The 19,968-nt window shown below is 38.0% G+C and overlaps 2 protein-coding genes across 8 annotated transcripts in view; both read right to left on the reverse strand.

Annotated features, from left to right (window-relative positions):
• Positions 1-2,781, reverse strand: part of LOC111249076 (uncharacterized) — a 97,930-nt gene extending 95,149 nt beyond the window's left edge. For 4 of the 6 annotated variants that reach the window (XM_022802420.2, XM_022802418.2, XM_022802417.2 and 1 more), the window contains exon 1: positions 1,987-2,781. In XM_022802420.2, coding sequence (XP_022658155.1) covers positions 1,987-2,104 — 118 coding nt within the window. In that variant the 5' untranslated portion in view covers positions 2,105-2,781. Of the gene's footprint in view, positions 1-1,848 lie in introns of all 6 variants that reach the window. The other 2 variants (XM_086986179.1, XM_086986180.1) reach the window with 2 other exon arrangements.
• A 14,792-nt stretch (positions 2,782-17,573) lies between these two features.
• LOC111249676 (palmitoyltransferase ZDHHC6-like) overlaps positions 17,574-19,968 on the reverse strand; it is a 12,978-nt gene continuing 10,583 nt past the window's right edge. For both annotated transcript variants that reach the window (XR_015326461.1, XM_022803870.2), the window contains 2 exons: positions 19,746-19,894; positions 17,574-18,775 (listed from right to left, as the gene is read on the reverse strand). Coding sequence is in view for 1 of the 2 variants with exons in the window: in XM_022803870.2 (XP_022659605.1) it covers positions 19,747-19,894 (148 nt within the window). In the remaining variant the exon portion in view is untranslated. The remainder of the gene's footprint in view (positions 18,776-19,745; positions 19,895-19,968) is intronic.

Consider the following 19,968-nt stretch of genomic DNA (forward strand, 5'->3'; position numbering starts at 1 on the left):
TCGTTTTCATATTGTTCGTAAGTCGAAAAACCGAAACGCTCGCTATGGATGTACTTATTGGAAGGAAATCCATCCGACTTCCAAGTGTATGGAAAGCTTAACGTATCCTACTTGATTCTTTGCGTTGGTTCTAGAGAAACTGAGTGGTGTTTATCTACAGCTTTAATATTTGTACACAATTAATATTGCAACACGCATCTTGCCATTCTTCGTCAAGTTACAAGAGTGCTTGACACTGCCTTCTCTGAAAAGACAACACTGGGTTTCGTAACCCCCAAGATCGCAGGGTCCGCTCTAAATTAATCCACTTCTAATAATTCCCGAAGAAGCTTGAGCCGAGTCGCCCACGCTAAAAGGAAGCAGAACGCAAGTCAGCAACGGACGTGGATACAACGTAGGCTCCCACACGGCAAGAAAGGTGGAAAATATTTTTTAAAAAACATGAAAAATTGCTAAGATGTTGAGATTGAGCCGACTGCCTGGTCAAATATTTGCCAGACAATCCCATTCGAAGAGCCTTGGAGAAAACTATGACAGGTGCCAAATTCAAACTTTATAAATACTGTGACGTCATACAGCAGATGAGCTGCATTGAAATGATGATTTTTTTCCTTTACAATGTTCTCGTCATTTTGAGTTTAGTCATCGAACAGTGTATGAAGCAAAACACTATGAGCTTATGGGGCTGAGCTTACTTAAGGGTATGTGGCATTGCAAAGCGTAAACCATGGCCAGCACTAAAAATGAAAACCTAACAGTCATGGCTGACTGCCTGCTTACTAATGACTAAAATGAGCAATAGTGAGCAATGAACATGAAGTTAACATTGGAGCATACAATTATAGTTACTTAAATTGAGTATTCTTAATATCTGTTGTCGATGGGCAATTCTGACATGATGCAATAGGTAGGCTCCGATCGTCGCAGCGGGCAAGTAGAGCCCAATACATACTTGTCCACGTACCACCTAAAAACAGGACCGACTTTGGCGACTCAGAAAAATAGCAACATCGCTAAAAGGAAAATCTAAATTATTTTAGGAAAAAGGCCTGAGTTGCCTAAGAACGGCCACGTTTTTGGCTTGGGTAGTCGAATCGTGCCACTCTTAATAAATTAATGATTGCACCTTCGATCAACAAGCCGCTGTTGCTGGGAGTCGAACGACTAGTGAAGAAGGTCATTTCTCTTCATGTGGATCTCAGGCTACGACATAGCCACAGTCTAGCGCCGGTTGCTAAAGCTTCAACTATTCCGTCCCATTACGACAGTTTATGGAGCCTCTGCTAGTAACAATGCTAGGTGCTGTAGAGCTTGTCGCTCTATTACCGTCGTTACTCAATATATGATTATATCACAATTCTTTCTAGTAATATAATAATAATTAACAACAGTAACTTTTATCATTTTTACGGCCACAAGTAGTCGATGGTATTCAGCTTCTCCAAGGTTTGTACTTTACCAATTTGCTGTTGGCAGCGAAAATTTCTACCGCTGCCGCAGTCGTGCCATAGGCAAACCGTATCGAAAGGTACAGCCTTGGAAGATTTCGAGCCGAAGATCAAAGACGGAAAAATAGAAATTTTTTGCTTTGACAGTCAGTTTTTCAAGCAGCCTATACTCTCGCCTTAAAATTTTTTACTTCGACATCGTAGCACTGAAGCCTACCAGTAACGAGTACATAATGTCAGCTGCAAGTAGATTTAAATCGGTTTCACATTTATCCAGACTTAAGAACCTGTGGTTTGGTCTGTCTGTTAAATGCGATTACAAATAACAGTCACAAAGATGACAAGTATCCTCCCAACTAAGAAAGAGAAGGGGCGAGGAATACAGATTCTATGTACGTACGTTGAAAATCTGTAATCTCCGTATTTTTCTAGTTGCGCGCGCGTGCCGGTAGCCGATGTAATCCTGATTGAAACGTGCTGTCTGCCACGCTATTACTCATGGCGTCATTGACGCTGTAGTACATAGAGAAATACTTACTTGTTTGACCATTTACTTCTTCTAACTGTATAGCGAGCATGCTAACTCCGAGCACAATAACGTACAGTTGGAAACGTCTACTGGAGATCACTGGTTTACTAGCACCAAAACAATACATGGCCGATCCAATGAAAGCAACAGTAAATACACGTATATTGGCAGCAGTATTAATATTATAGCTATCTAGTCCACAAAAATGAATAATTAGTTACACTGGATAAGTTTCGCTCGTTCGTAACCGTTAATTGTCCGAGTCTAGTGTGACAGCGGTATGTGTCCTTGTCGCGCCGTTGAAAGAAACTCTGCATGCGACCGAAGGAAACAAGCACCACACGAGAGCTGCCAAAACAGAAGCAACGGGTCGGATCGACAGCAGGATTACGCCGAAAGCAATACGGGGCGGCCGTGGGGCGATAGCAATCGCATACACAACAGGATAAACACGTCAAACGCTCGTCAGTAGCTCCACAATTGTTCGGCTGACGACAATAACAACACCACAGACGGATATACAGAGAGACGGAATGCGAACCAACCAAGGAAACAATCGGCACATAGTAACCAAGTAAGCTCGAACAGCGCCGACGTTGATGAGTGCAACAAAGAGTATCTGGGAGCTAATGTATGATACGATGGAACGCTGGTAGGTAACAGAAAGCTGCTAAAATAACGCAACATAGAAGAGGAATATGTTTGTTTGCAACGCCGTCGTCAACGGATGGGCGGCTCGAAGGGGGTGGTTGACAGCCGGGACGGCCGACCGGGCAGTAGCGCTGCTCAGAGCAGTCATAGAAGTAGAAGAAAAAAGCCTTTCGAAGACATCTAACGATGAGAGCGAGCATGAAAGCGAAAAGAAAATAGTCTGAGATAACGTCCGCGACTCCGCTGGCCTCGTTGCTCTGCGCTGTTCCTGTTAGGACGAGATGAAAATCGATAAAAGTAAAGCGTAGCGCTCATAGCATGTTGTTTCTAGCCTATCTTTGTCACTTCCATTCACGACTGGCTGAAAGTCGGATGAGAGAAGTGGGCAACAAAATAGAAAAGGCTTGCTTGAACTTTGCGGCGGGACGGGAGTTTGGAGGAAGTTATTGGAGCGCCTGGACCACACATTTGCTTTCAGTGGACGAGGCCAACTGGTTAAAAATGAAAAACCGGAAATTACCGAAAAAGGGAAATACTTAGACGTTTGGCCTGATAGTTCAACGTTTCATAGCGCCATTGGATGACGATGTGAAAATAGTTTCAGCCAAAAGTCAATGAAAAGGTTATGCTCTTGAGACTTACGTGGGTGATATTGTCACCGATATCGATCATTTTTGCTGTATGTGGTACATTGTTAGCGCCGTAATCTACCTACAAAAAGATTTCTATTTAATTGTTAGTTCCATCCGTAAAAGCTCCTTTGCTCGAACAGTCTGCTCATCATCTCATGGGTCTTCCATCTCCGCCATATGTACGTTACATTTTAGTATTCAAATAAAGATGTATCATACATAACGACAATCAAAGGTGAGAGATTAACCATGCCGACAAAGAGTAGGCTTGCAGTGACGCCAAGCGACGCGAAGTGAAAATAGATTTTTTTTAGTTCGTGTGCCTGATGCGCGTACACATCACGGAAACGTTGCCTCGAGGAAAAACGTGAACGCTATCAGTAAGAAGATAATTTTCCCTTTTTTGTCTCCATCTATCGAATGACATAAAGAGTTATAATACATTATCTAACTTTAATGCCTGGCTCTAAACAGTGTGCCTAAATTATCTAAATCGGTATATGCCGACCAGTATAGCCCACGCAGCATACACAGTATTATTCGTATATCATGCGTAAATCGTGATGAAATGCAGGTAACCATGCCAGTCCTTATAGCAGTCACAGTGTACAGACACAATGATCCTTCTCTCTAAAATCTATCTATCTATAGCAAATTCTGACGGTATGAACTTGTCAGTGGTTACTTATATAAATTAGAGTGCTGCTATTACCTCAACTAACCGACATGATCTTACTGTTCTGTTTGTCGTAGGCTCACAATCCAAACAATATTATAAGTCTGTGCTATATCGATTTGTATTGTTGTTTTTTTTTTTGTATTTAATGTGATGCGACGTTGCTACAACGCGGATAACCACAATGATTTCCACACGATAAGGAAATAGCCATCTCGGCGCCACTTTCCGCTGTCACATATCACAGCCTTCCTCTATCGAAAATTTCCTCGCTTCTGTCTGTCGAACCACGTTTTAATGACATTCAATTATTATTTTAAACTATTAGAAACTGGATAGCCCGCCACAGCCCGTTAAACCTCGATAGATTTTCGTGACAGACGATTTATGTACGTAGTATGACCTACATAGAACAGAGTACGAATCGCTGCCAAAAAACCTTACAAGAACTCTTTTAATCCGGAATAGTCTAAAATAGGCTAAGTCACTCCTCGCTTACCTTGACCTTAATAATACACTCTTTAACCAACAAACCTCTTCTCATTTAATTTAAATGCAGTCCCTGAAGTGTATTGGTTGTTTGTTATTACGTTTAGAAATGTGTACTAACCCAGAAAGTCTCCTAAAATAGCTTTAAATTTTCAATATTCTAGCTTTCGCTTCAGCGTTTATTTCGTTTACTATAGTAAGTTCTCGACACCTATCCGAAAATCCCTCTTACCTCCGGATTTATCGTCTCCTTTACTTTCTCACTTTCTTTTTAATGAACTTTCTTTGCAGAAATGCATATTTATTGTTTCACAATATATGTATTCCATAAGCCTTCAGTCTGGGAAAATTTATAATATAGGCACTCCAAAAATAGGCTAAATGACACTTCGACGGAGCTAAGTTCAGGCCTTCTCGACCAAAAATGCCTTAGCCTATTAAAGTATATGCTGCGAGTTTCATGTTCAAAACCAAATTTAGATATGGCGCCAGAAATTCAATATATGAAAATATATAAAAATATCATATTTAAACGTGTGTCTAATCGGTATACGTTTAATTTTTTTCATGCTTGATTAAACACTCTGTGTTTTTAATTGTTTTTCTAGTGTTTCTAAATTTTTATGAAAACAGCGTGTTTATAACAAAACAATATAATGTGTACGCACATTACTTTACAGCTTTCATAAACGTGTTGAACAACATCTGTGTAGCTAGATTGTCAACGTATTAAATTGAAGTGAATTAGTGAGAGAACATAGATGAAAAGGTATTTTATTATTTATAATGACGCGTACTGCCGAAAAAGGGTAAGGAAGCTGGCAGTGTAGCAATACTTTCGCGTTATATGTTTCAATGCTACAACATTGTGTGGCCCCTTATACATATGAACTCCTCCGAATACATATGGACAGCAAACCTATGTTCTATCGATAACTTCACTTGGCTAAAACGAAACTTCGCTAAAAGGACGTGTTCCATAAAAAACTTCCGTTACACATTTTACTAGCGTTACGTTTTATGGAAACGATATCATCTAATAGCAGTGGCATAATTCGGTAACTGCATGTGGAAATATTGCATGTACATATGTACTAGCTTTCAAAAGGGGGCTTAAGGGTCACTAATGGTACCTGCCGTCTTCGTTTTCAGCCGCAGCATTCTGGGTCGAAACTGACCAACTGGACAGACCGAAGAGATACAACGACCCTCCATATTAACGCAGCTCACAAACAGCCGTACCGTATATAATCCGAGCTTAGACCTGAACGCCGTTATCGAACACTTAAACGCTTGCAAGCGATGGATGCTGTTTATATTTGCTTGCGTCGTATTTTCATTATAAATTTCTGAAATTTCATAAAGTGAAAATGGCCTAATTTACTACAGTTGCAATAAGACGCATGTCTGAGTTGTACTGTTTTAAAGTGATTTGAGAACAATAATATAGGGTGGTTTTTATTCCATCTTTATTAGCATCTAACAGGTTGAAGTCCGATACTCTGTTTGCGACTATGTTTTGTCTGTAATATAGGATCATTTTCAGGAATTTTATGTATACCAGGTAACACAATATCGAACGGGAAAGATTGTAAAAGGGGTTCGTCCTGCTCTCATTGCTTGCAACAGGTGCCTGTTAATACAGATTTATTAAAAAAAACGTTTAGAAAATGTACATATATAAATTCGTGAAAGAATTCATTTAGACACATCCAACGAATCTCCCTGCAGCAATATCAAAATTTTTTATGGAAATTATTTAGTCTTAAAATATAAAATCTGATACGATATGCCCAATTTGACATAATATAAAAAATGTATAAGACACAAACGATAAAAAATGGAGCACGGTAAAGGGACCTTATTGCATGCTTTGCTAGAATTAATTCGTCAAGATGTGTCGTATCGCTTGTTGCATTATCGCAGCTTTCGAGGCTCATTTCGAGTACGTCGAACATAAACTTAAAAAAGCGAAGTTCAAAGATGCTTTATACCGGGTACTTAGAAATTGAAACGACAGCCGGACCTCCCTAAAGAGACGTTTAAATTTAATACTACAGTAGGTAAATGCAAAGCCAATCATTTTCCCATGATAAGATAACCCGTGTATGGGTGTATACTTTCGCATAGGAAAATCATCTGTCACTCGTATATCTTGTGGGTTAATCGTCCAAAGCCCACTCTCTACCCGTGTGCGAATAACAGACCTGCCGAACACTACCATTGGCTTGGGACGAACCTCTGACGTATAAAGGAACTAGGAAAAAACCTGACAATGATTGTTAACTTTTATATACGTTAAAAAACAGCACAACATGTAAACCTATAAGACGATTAACCTAGCTGCGGAAAAACCCCACAAACCCCAAAATGCTTTTTGTTTTTTTTTTTTTTCGAAAATATTGTAGAGCTTCTGAGTGTGCGATGAGAACGAAACAATTATATCAGAATTTTACGGTTTGATTTACTTTTCACAATCTTAGTTGATTGCCTGCATAGTAGTGATAGTCCGTGGGAGCGTTTTTTAGGTAGGTAGCTCGGAAAGCTTGCGTTACACAACTTTGCTCCAGTTACTAGTGATTTCTACGCAACTCATGTTATGATAGCGTGCCTCACCGGTTCGTACTACGGTTCGTTTGTCGACATCGGCTCTAGAACAGGCAAAACTTCGATCACAACTTTTTAAACGTAGTTCTAACGATTTCATCCCACAACAATTCGATCCTTGCGTAATCTGTTCTTACGTATTTCCATGCTAGAACAGTGAGATTGGCTGTCATTACTAGCCAGCAACGCCTGCCGCATTATTGATACTTATCACCTGATTGTGGGACGCCCAATGAAGACTTGTTCATAGACTAAAGACACAACAGGTCTTCAAGTGGTTTACTAGTTACTATAGATGGAATTGTGTAATGTATTTAAGCTTAAGTAAAGCCTACCAAACTCAACTGTTTGGACGTCGCGTCCCTTTGAAAATAATTGAACACCAAAAAAACCGCTGCGCTTTTTTCGCCAGCGCGCCTGATTAAGTTAGTTCATATCTAGTACCATTAACATCATTACCATATCATCTTAGAATTATAATATTAGGACTAACTATAAACTGACCCGTATTGTCTTCATCTGAGGCAGATTGCTATCTTATAGCATAGTTTTTTATGCGTTTCATAGCGTTTACTGACTCCATGCGTTATCGCTTTTTACAAATTATATCAACTTATACATGCTGATATGTCTGTTGTTGGGTGGTGGTAGCCACCTAGATCCCTCCAGCAATTACTAACGATGGCGTGAAAACAACTTCGAAAACATCAGCAAACCAAATAATTGATGGTGGTTCGCCAGCAAAAGGAGATAATTCGGAAAGGAGGGATTATGATTTCCAATGACTTAAACTATTATTGCCTCATACGTGATTCGTAATCACATCATCATAGAATGATCACACTGCCACCTGTGCTTGCGTTATCTTACAGGCACATAAAGGGACCCTATAGCACTAACTTGGCTAAAACGATCGACGCGTTACTAAGGGGGATTTTGTTCCTCACTTAGCTCAGCGTAAGAACTAACTTATTCTCCTCCACGGTTTATAGAGAAGACGGACAAATATATAGCTCTTTTGTCAGTTAGAACTGTAAAACGCAACAGCAGGAACAACCAAGTGGGTCTACCAGTCTGTTTAAAGTATTAGACAATTCCTTAGTTATCTCTAACTTCGATCGTGAGGCGCAACGAAAGGATACAGGAAGTCGAAAGGGACGTGGACTACGATCAACTATAACAGCATGATCAGATTCCGAAAGACGGCCCCTCGCTGAAGCATCCAGCCTAAAAAACCTTTTCTTTCAAATAATTAGCCTGCATGTAATCGCACCTGTTTGAGAATAGCGTATCTATTTGGAGATATTAGTGCGATAGTTCCAAATAAATATGTCCGGAGAATGTTTACCCACGTTTTTTATACATTGTGGGACATCTTAGTCGCCCACCTCACACACAACCTTATACATATGATCAGTAGATGAAAATAAAAATAGACGTTAATAAACCCCCATACAGCGCTTCTAAGACAATTACCTTCGTATTAGGATATATCATCCGACTGATAAATCCTTTGTTCTTAGCTTTTCGGATAATACCGTGTCACTCGTGACGTTGGGGAGTCTACCCAAAAAAGCCCAACTTCGCTTAATTGGGCTAAACGAATTGGGATAAGTCAGGCTTTTTGCTTTAACTACACCAACTTCTTGAATGATTCCGTTTATAATTTAGTTGGTCGGATAAATTAGAAAAGCGCTCGATAGCATCAAAAGGGCTAACTACATAGGCCGAGGCGGGTGCAATACTATTTCAGACGAATGGTTGAATTATTTATAAGTTCAAAATTACATTTCATTACCATCATCACAACAACGTTATCAGGAATAATCACACAATTAAAATATATCGTTAGATATCAATAATATCTGATGCTGGTGGTTTTTGCATGGAAAGCCTTCTTCGAGTGATTGCAGACGATTCGTCACAGAAGAAAAGCAAACAAAATAAGTTATCACTTGCGATATGACAGCTGTTGACCGCCGTGTCACCGCCAAGGTTCCAAGTTCCGAGAAATATTTCTACACAGGCTTCTTCTACCTAGACGTACACGCCAGTTTAAAGTTTCTATTTTTCTTAAAAGCAGATAGGCTTGTTCACTACCTTTTTTTTTTTTTGGTTTTTTTTTTATGTCCTACTCATGCAGATGAGATCTCTGTAATCTGCAGTGATATCATCGTTACATGCTTGGTTAGTAAAGTTAAATTGCCCAGGTTCGGGTTAGCAAATCACCATGCTGGAATAGACCGCAGTGGACAAATCCGCAAACGAAAGTCGGGAACACGTCAATAACGTATCTTTGATTATGTTCACGCAGTCGAATAATGTGAATTTGAAATATGTCAGTGTATTTTCGGTACCGATGCCACTTTGGGCATTTCTAAAAAAAAAAACGTCTAATTAATAAGAGTGTTTTTTTGCGATTTATAGGTTACCTTGAAATTTTCTGTTGCCATTCTCAATATATTACCATCCGTCGCTTCTGATAAGCACGGCTTAATCCCTTTCAAGACTGCTTCGCTTTTTTTTGTTTGTTTCCTTGCTCTAACCGGCGCCACCGAATACGCCAAAGAAACACTGGGCTGTTTCTAAAGAGACAATTATGTAAACGTCGTGTAAAAGCAACATCCTTTATAGCTACTCGTTATTAGAACGGTTTGCCCATGTGTAGAGTACTCTATTATTATAGCATTCCCAAATTACTGTATAATTGCTTCTGTCTTGTGCTAAATTTGTAAATAGACAATTCATTGATTTCTTTGACGGATCACCACTATAATATTAGGCCCGTAACATCATAGTCTGAGAAAAGCATTGTCAACTAGGACAGCTAACCGACAGTCCCTTGTCTATCTGCCGAGTCATTAGGCCGTTACAAGCTAGAAATAGAAATCGTCGATCGTTTACCTTAGGCAGCACCATCTTTGCAGTGAATTTGTCCGCATTGATATTCCTCTTGATTAAGGCTCCGCATGACCTAACTGAAGGTAAGGAAGGAACATCAGTTGTTGACACATGAAGGTTGTTAAAACAGATTGTTGAGAACACGCTGAATTGGAAAAAATTGGTGATATCAATAGAATAACCGAACAAGCTGCCTCTAATTGTAAACGACGACCCTGCAGAGACTCTGAAGCAAATGATGACTATGAAATAGAGAAAGCTGTTTTTTAAAAGACTGCCGGCCTTAATTGGAACAGTACTTACCAAATATCAAGTCTTTGACTTCGCGTATCCGTATATTAAGGAGTTCATCGATTTTTACGAGCTAGTTAGTATAGGACTGATGAGTTATAATGGTTTTTTGCCGATAGAATAGAGCAAAGCAATATTTTTGCTATAAACTTATTTTGTTTATATATTTAGCCATCTTTATAACATAGATATATAATGAATCAGGATGCATCCGATGCATTTATATGGTGCTTAAACTTATGGAGGGCCCTTGTGACTTCGAAAGCATCGGAATATCCACAAAAAGAGAATCGCATAGCTACATGGTGATCAAGTTGGCAGAGCTGCCTAAAACTACCATTCACTATAAAAAGTCGTTTTAGTTTCTATGCGTTCCTCCGTTTCTGAAGTGCTGGGTTTTAGTTATTACGCAAACGTCTCCCATTGCTATTAAGCACTGCTCCAGGCAATTGGTTTCTAGCACAACCACCTAATATGTCGCTAATTTTGGTAGGCAAGCACGTTGCCAGTGCATCATAACGGAAACGCAGCTTTACAGTACAGAGGTTCGTGCTTTTCAGATACTATAATGCCGCATGAAACAACTGGAAGTAGTTATAAATTAGATTTCAAAGGGAACAGGTGGAAATTGTCAGACCGACTCTGCAGGGTGGCATTTGACACTTTGTTACAGTGAATTCAGGGGTGATCTTGTCTCTAAATGCAAAATCGCGCATACAATAGTGCAATACCAGTTTACTAGTTTAGAACCCATACTGCTCATTTGGAAGCATCCGCTGCGCCTTAAACAATGACAATGATTGTGTATTTTTGTATGACATGGATGCTTGCTCATTTTTTTCTATCTATTTCAGAGAAAAATAGCACATTCACTTCTGGATTACGATGGTGGCAGCGTGAGACTTAGGTTCTATCTTTTTAAGATTCTAATTATTTTTGATTGCGCTTTATCAGCACACCACCCAACTGTGGGTCACTAACGTTACATAGTTATATATATATATATATATATATATATATATATATAGTTATACACCCTGCTCACATCGTCTAAAGTAAATACAGTCAATAAACTAATTACTTGTCCTTTTTCACAGGTTTAGCTTGTAGAGAAAAATTATCCGTTTTGGCCATACCTAGCAAATGCTTCTAGGTTATAAAATCAAGGTTTTCGGGTCTTTATGCTGTTTTTCGTGATATTATCACATATTCGTAAGTACTTTTATACAAGCAATGCTTGACCTGCGCTTTGAGCACATTAAGTAAATGACTGAAGGGAAGTCCTTTTAAAGGTTTATTATTGTTGTTGTTAGGTTACTACCGGCTTAGATCTCAGCGATCATTTAGTGTATATCAATTTATCGGGTTGAAAAACTTGCCGCTACCAGACGGATGTTTAATGCTTGCACAGAGCCTTAGGTTATTTTTAGGTACAGAGACCTAGCTGATTTTTATCACTAAATATTTGGTATAGACTATAGGTTTACGTCCAAACAAATACGAAAAAGGAATGATGAATGATTGAGTTTTTTTTTGCCGGCAAAGCAGATTCTACTGAAGAAAAGTGAAAGCGTTGAACAAACAGGCCTTTCTCCATTTGATTGTAATTAAGTTGTGAGGCTAAAGGCCACGCAAGAGGCGACTACATCTTAGGACCTTCAAAGGAAAAATGAGCTGTTGTGCTCGAGATCACGACAGCTTTTCATCCATGACGACAGCGTAGTATATTCAAGTTTTTTACTGGTAACAATTGCTCCAAATGTTCCTACAGTGTGCCCCACGTGTTTCCATATTTCCTAGACCTAGTTCGCTATTAAAGCAATATTCAAAATTTTTCCTCATAATTTTCAACGTTTTCATTGCAATTCTGTGAAGTTTTTTCGAAGAATGCCCTATTAAGCTGAGAAGAAGCATGTTGTGCATTTAGTGATTATAGCACTTATTCTTCCGTTTGAGGCCTTGAGATCTAATCGTTCCCCTATTCAGTCTAACGATCTTCGTTCTTAAAATAAATGCATCAGTAACGAACTGTTCAGCGCATCTTCGTCTAGTGTTTCTAACAATCTTCTATATATCCCAGCGCTCTAGAAAAAGAGTGTTTATTTTCAACACTAAGCAAAGTTACAGACATGAACAAAAGAAGAACTCGTACAACATTATTCCCCATCTAGCTAGACCTGCGGGGTAATCTCGTATGGTTATAAAGCACTGTGAAGGGAACAGAGATACATGTGAATTCAGTGAGTCATAGAAATTCAACTTTCAAATATTCGCATGCTTGTCTATTTACATTCTCATGGCGGTAATAATTGCTCGTAGATAACTCTCACAAACTTTATCATGCAATTGATCGACAAAGTCATTGATAGCTGAATCGCTAGATGCTAACAGTCTGGTGCCGGTTGATCCCGGCGAATATATATCAAAGATCACACTGGACTTTGAAGAACCCACAAGTGCACGATAAGCTGCAGCCCCTAAATAAACCTTTAAAGCAAGTCAGCTATGTATTTCTAGCTTTTTCCATTGTAATTCCATTGCGCGGTGTGTGCGATCATCTAAAAAAACCACTGGATACCAGTGGTTACGGCGTGACCTTTACACTTAACAAGAAACCTTTAACCATTACGCAGTTGACAGATATCACAATACCACTCTCTGTTGTATAGGAATGCCAACAGATTTTTATGGCCTTGTAACGCATTAGGGTCGTACACCACTGAAGACATCAGAAAGTTTGACGACAAGCAGCCGTTGACGAATCAACTGAAAGCATTTGGAGCAGAGCATATGATAAGCGTATGCAGTCGAGTACGCAAGGACTGAGTACTATTGAGAAATAAAATGAATTTAGCGTATCAGACGGTCTGACTTAGCAGCATAAGGAGTTCGCAGAATGTCCAGAAAACCCTTAATTGCGGTTCAATGTCGCAGCTTACCGTAAGAGCTATCAGCAAGTTTTTTAAAAAAGAAAGCATACATCGTATTAACATACAAAGCGCCCAACGTTTCGGAGACGTTTTCCATTATAAAAGCCGTAATCACTATATGTAACCAGAGGAGTTATTTCTAGAACATGTTTAAAATGGGAATCTAGATTGCTGGACCGGTTTGTAGTTGAGCGCTCAAGTACTGTATAAGGTCCTTATGTTCCATACCTGAAAAAAATACATTTTTGAAATGCACAGGCTTCTTTCTGGATTTGAATTGGCATTTCTTGTTTTTGGAACACTTCGTTATCTTAAGCGATTTTTTATTCCTTTAATATTATTTACTGAGGTTGCTCATTATAAATCGTCTATATAATCGATGCATCATAGACTTTACTTACTTCAATGATCTCTGATGCGATGCAAATCAACGTATATTTTTCAACAACCTCAAGAAGATAGCGAACAAGCTAAAACATCTGTTTGTAAGGCTTATATATTACAATATTATGTATTACCATCACAAGTGAACCCGGCGAACATTGAAATGTACTACCTCTGAACTACCTAATTAAGCGATAACAATGATTTTAGTATATTAAAGTTACTCTTCTTCATTTTTTACACACTTATCCGGGTGCTCTGACAGATTCTGGACAGCCGTTTACCTTTGATTTATATTGATCACCAATTGCCCTTTTTAGGGCGTGGAATCACATGGGTTCTGATTTGGAAAATACACAGACTGAAGCTAACGTTGGACAGTCCTTTGCTCAATCTGAAAGGTAGTTCAGCCGACGACGGACTGCGTGCTTTCGGTCGCCACGCCAACGACCCATGAGCCTATTTCATTATTTCATTTGAGGCGAGCATCTTATAGCAGTCGACGCCGCTGATATCCATTGCAAGTACCACCATCACATTAGATCCAAAGCTGTTCGAGCTCTTTTCTTTTTCGAGCTAGCGAGCTCTTTTCCACATTTCTAGTATTTCGATTATAATTGTGTAAGATAATATGTCTGAAATGGCAGTTTTAGCCACTTTCCGGTTTGGTGAAGAGCCTCGTCGACTGCGGCAATATGTTCTTGTCCCTCGGATCCCGAAACCTAATCACTTTTTCACTGATCCTGATCTAATCTCCTAATTCTGATCTTGGTCGTTGAAATGTTTAAACTATTCACGCACCGTTATCGCTAATGACCTTTTAATCTAACGTTTTCTCTAGTCTTTGATGGATCTACCCAGCGCTGTGGCCTTCAAAAGACAAAAACTTGAACACTAAGCGTTATATTCGAGACTAAAAATGTTTTTTCTTCTGAACTCATTACTTCTGAAATAAATTCAACCAGGTCCGGCCACAGATTTCTAAAAGACTAGAGTATTTACAATCCGAAATTTGGCTGCTAACGGCATATAGTTGAAAAGTTATTCAATATCAAAGCCCTCGGGATTTGCTTGTAATAATTTAAAAAGTCTGGATATAAAGTGCTCGGAAATTTCTCAAAATGGCTTAAAAAGTTGTTTTTGATACATTTTTAGGATATAATAATTAACGGCCATTTGGGGATGATAACACCAATTGTTAGGTGAATTGTCTTAAGCAGGTCCGACGATTAGCTCTTTTAAAATCTCTTGCACAAGTTTTCACCTTTGGAGCTTTAGAGCACCTGCATTCTCAGCACTTTTCGTCTGCTATTAGTTCAAAGTTTAATCATGTTGGCACCTTTCAAATGCGATGTATTTGAGCGATCCAAGAACTTATCAACGTCGCACCGTGAGTATCAAAAAGTTATTTGCACATTAAAGAAAAAGTACTTTGAAATAGACTAGTTAATAGTTTAAGTTCGGAATTGAAGCTGAAGGGTGTTTATATCGCAGCGAAAAGTAGTTATATCGAATAAAGATGACTACCATAGATGAGACTTTCAGCATATGCGACAAATTCCATTGAAATATCTGACTTATTTAAATACAGTCTTAAAAACAAAGCATAGGACAACGTCCCAATTAAGAGAAGCCACCCTGTGCATATTGCCTACTAACGATTAGAAAATACTCTACTGTGCTAAACAAAAAGTGGAGATATAACATATAAATTATCGGAAAATCATTTAAAACATATTTAAAAATTCGGAAATAAATTAAGATAAAAGATACTTGCCTTTTCATCTTCAGAAATCGTTTTAACATCATCTAGATGGAAATCGTGTACCTACATTTAATATCGCACTTAGTGTGGTAGATGCGGTTGTTCAGGCAATGCTCTTGCACACGGTTAGAATCCCTGTCTTATTCTATTGAACATCATTTACTTCCCCGCTTTTTATCGCCTTAAGACGTTTTCGTTACAAGTGATGATTATTTGATGAAGCTAAGCAGATTATGTCTGAGTGTCGGTAATGTATTATGCTATTATCTTCACCTATTTATCTGCAACCTCTTCCATTATTCAGCACAGTCCTTTTCCTAAAGCTATTTTTTAAGCTAAATCTTCCCAAAACTCTTTATTCAGAACATTGAAGAACCATCATTACGACTATAAACGCTTTCTTTTATAACATAAGATTTTTAAATAATAATAATAATTCGCAATAGAACTATTACTTCAAAGTTAACAGTCATCGAAACTGCACCTGCCAATAGTGTCCGGACGCGTAAATATTGGACTGGAATAAATATTGGTAATCAGGAACAGGGCTACAGACTAATAAAGCCAGTACAACTTTACCCTAAATCACCTTTGACTTGCTGAGGCATGTTTTGAATAAATTGCATATTTCCCATTCTTCTAGAGGAAAACTTTATGGATTATTTTTTCAGCCATCCCCTGAACTGCTTCATTTACGCTACATTGAAGCCATGTAAATGTGGTCCTTCTTAAAATCTGTAGCGACCTTGCAAATGCTCTTAGTCATCGAATTGGCTAATAAAGAAAATTGCCTACCAAAAAAAAACTGAAGATAGAATATCTATTAGACTACACGCCCCGTTATGGTCCGTGCTAACAATGAGATCCTTCACTTCGACTAGTTGCTTGTCGAGGCTTGTAGAGACAGAACCGCTTATATGGCGAATATTTTTAGTAAGTAATAACATGAAATTGTGGCTCATAATAATATAAATAGTAGTAAGAATTAATTTACTATTCAACAGAGCCCGAAGTACTAGAAGTTCATTCTAGGCCAGATTTGTTCAGTATAACCATCGCGATTACAATTCTTTTTTTTCGTTAAATATTTCCTTTTTAGATTTTAATAACAACTGTGAATCAAACGTATCTTAATAGCTGTAAACTCAAGCTCGGCTGTAAACAAGCGTTACGCAAAGAAGACTAATTGCTCGAGCGTCTGGATGATCCAATCAGTAATTAATGCCTTTTCCCTCACAACCCACGCGTACAAAAATAATGTTCTTATGCGATTTTCGAGCTTGTTAAATCTAAAGCTTAGCGAAGATCGCTCCGCTTGTCTCACAAAAATCTTTGTTGAATTTTTCACGAATCGCATGAAAACTGGCAATAATGCAGATGCCACACTGTTGTTTGCCATGATGAGTTTGTTGTCTTGCCTTAGAGAGAGAACACAATGTACGACAAGCAGCCGCGAAAGTTTCCCTATTCCAAATACACCACCCTGTACATATCGTTTTCCACAATAGATGGGATCTATAGAAAGTGCTCACATATATATAAGCAAAGCCGACAAAAGCGCAAGACGGAAATGGTAAATAAGCACTTAAAGTCATAGGATATAAAACAGATATAATGATCCAGTGTTATCCTATCTTCTGCAAAGGAAAACAGTTGATCTAGTCAAGGTCCCCCGGTGTATCTCAAACTATAAGCAGGCGCTCACATTTCTAGATGACCTAGACTTGAGCTTCGACATATTACCGCTGTATATAAAAAAAAAAATTGGAAGCGAACATTTAGACTGTGGTGTTATTTAATGTAAATCGCTCGCGTAATATCTTGAACGGCCAAAATTCTGTTGTCGACAAGTTGACAAGACCGCTGCTTCAAGCACTATAGAGTGTCTCAAAGGTGGAAATCGCCAAACGGAACAACTAGTTGCTTAAAAAATATATACAGCTTTAACCTTATCTCTTCGTTGTTAGTAGATTTAGAAGACAAAATGATTAGCCTTTTCAAGTCAACGATAAATAATGGCAGCTCCTCCTGATGATCCTTTAGTCTATGACTATATACAAAAAAAATAATAAATCTTAATTTTTTTTTTTAGTTAGACAGTTGTATCCTACAAGTATGGATATAATTTCTATAACGATCTCTTTATAATTAGAAGATTATACACTACTTAAACGCTAAAAATTGCCTTGCTATTAGAATAATGGTAATGACTCTCCATAAGTGAAAATAATGTGTTGGGTTTTAAGACCTAAATGAAAGCTCGCTCCGTGTACATGGCATAATGAACGATATTTTTATTACTTCTATTAAATAGGGAAGATTGTTAAAGATTAGAGTGCTGTTCATTTGTATAAAACATTTCACATTGTGTACTTTTTGTGGGTATATATTTGTCCCCGTTTAAATAATTTAAACCACACACACACATACATATATATATATATATATATATATATATATATATATATATATAAAGCTATTTATGTGTCGTTGGCTTTTCCTTGCATTCTCGACTGCATCTTCATACCCGTTCAACGTCCTCACTAGTATTCACAATTGATTGATTTATTTACTTTATACCTTTAGCTTTCGTTGTTTCCGTTATACGCTTTCTTCGTCTTTGTCTCCTTTTCTCAAGACCATTCCTAGCGAAACTATTGTTATTGCGTGCCCGCTAATGTAACTATTTACATAAGTATCACATCGTTACTTCTTCACACAACATAATTATATACACTAGCGCCAGTGTGCACAACCAAATTACGACACAATTTCGTACAGATACGAAAAAAGTTATTTTGACATATACAAGATGAGCCAACAGTCCGTTGACAGTTGGAAAAGTCTCTGAACAGGTTAGAATGTCTTCATTCCAAATCTGTTAAAGTACGAGGGAATTATTGCGGTAAGGAGCGAACTCAATAGAGGTGCTTTAATTCCATCCTTGTTATTATTACGATACTATACGATAAGCATATTTTACTAATCTACAACTCTTCATCGTATTTGCTTAATATGTCAAATGCGTGTTTGTGTAAAACTCACTAAATATTTATTTACCGTATAAGACTCAAACCATGCTATTCCATGAATAAAGTTGTTGGAACATAATGTTGTACCAATCACGACGACAGCAACAGCAACAACAACAACAACAACAACAACAACAGCAGCAGCAATAAGCTAAACATATACTAATACTATGCCATTGAAACAATTACGGTAGGAATAGGGTGTCTTTATTACACAATTTACAATTTTTATCCCAATTTTAGCAGATGTGAAACAAAAACTTTCCAATTATTCAAAGGCTTTCATCTATCGTTTTAGCCTACCCTGTATTGTCTGCCACCAAGCCCCGCGTGCATTTTTACAGACCCATTAGCGTTTTTCGTAGATCACTGCGTCCGAATAGCGTCAGGACCTCAACCAGATGTGTTCATCTAAATTCGAATTTGACAATGTTACAAATCTGTAAAGCACTCGGAAAAAAATAAAAAATGTTTGCGTTTTTTACGGCTTAGCCCTTAATCGTTTTTCCTGCTTAAACTGCAGGCCATAATGAACCTACAACTAAAAGTATTTTTTAAGGATACAACTTTTCGCCATCGACTGCTAAGTAAACCTTCTCGAATGAATAATCTCCTAGTTACATCTACTTATAGTCATCCGCGTAAATTTTAACGCAGTCATACTTAAATGACCTGTTTAAATAAGGTTAAGTAAGCAGTAGAAATCATTATAAAGATACATACTTTTTCGTTTTACGGTTTTTCTTTCATGCCCATACTTATCTCTGTATGACCAATGTCCAGTTTGCCGCATTTTGTTGCAGTTGGGATAACAAATGTGTGAATACTAGCTAATAGCTAACAGCGGTTTAACGCTCCGAAGCTGACTAGCTCAAGTAACCTTGGTCTCACAATTGCCCCATTCCTTATTTGCATGTTAAAAGAGTTGTTCCTTCAGTTCGCTCTCGTTTCAAGGCTGTTTTGTTCAATATTTGTATAACACACTGGCAACGCCTGAAACTCTATTCGAATCATACCTCTACTTTTACAGAGCGTTCATCCTGCGCTTTAAAACTAGAAGTAGTAGAAAAAGAAAAAAGCTGAACAAATGAAAAGTAAAAGCCCTGTTGGGGTTATTTACATCTTACAAATGGATCACAGACGAAGAGAGAAACAAAAAAACCAACTATTGCGGCTAGTATGACGAAGTACAGATTAAGTTCTAAACGGGAAGAGAAGTTCTTGTAAGAGAGATTGTTGCTTACAAACATTGTAAACATGAAAAAGGTTGTCTCTTCATAATAGATTGATAATTCGCCTAACAAATGATGACTTTACATCTGCATAATTACATAAAATAGATTTAGAAAATTTTATTTTTCTAGAATCAATTAACCTACTAAACGTTAAAACATAAGTAGGTCATTATACCTCACTGGTTTTTTTTGGCCTGTGAAGGACCAGCATACTGGACAGCGCAACTACGTGGAAACCATCCCTTTGGAGGATCTAGAGGGTTTGTACCATAAGTACCTCGAGCAACGGATGGGTTGGTAACTAATTCCCCATATAACCAGTACCTGCAATCCAATGTTAAATTTAGTAGTTTGTGCATTAAAACTTTTTCTCTGCTTCTGTAATATGTAATATATAT

The sequence above is a fragment of the Varroa destructor genome, unplaced genomic scaffold, assembly GCF_002443255.2.
Source record: "Varroa destructor unplaced genomic scaffold, Vdes_3.0 BEIS01000004.1, whole genome shotgun sequence".
NCBI lineage: Eukaryota > Metazoa > Arthropoda > Arachnida > Mesostigmata > Varroidae > Varroa > Varroa destructor.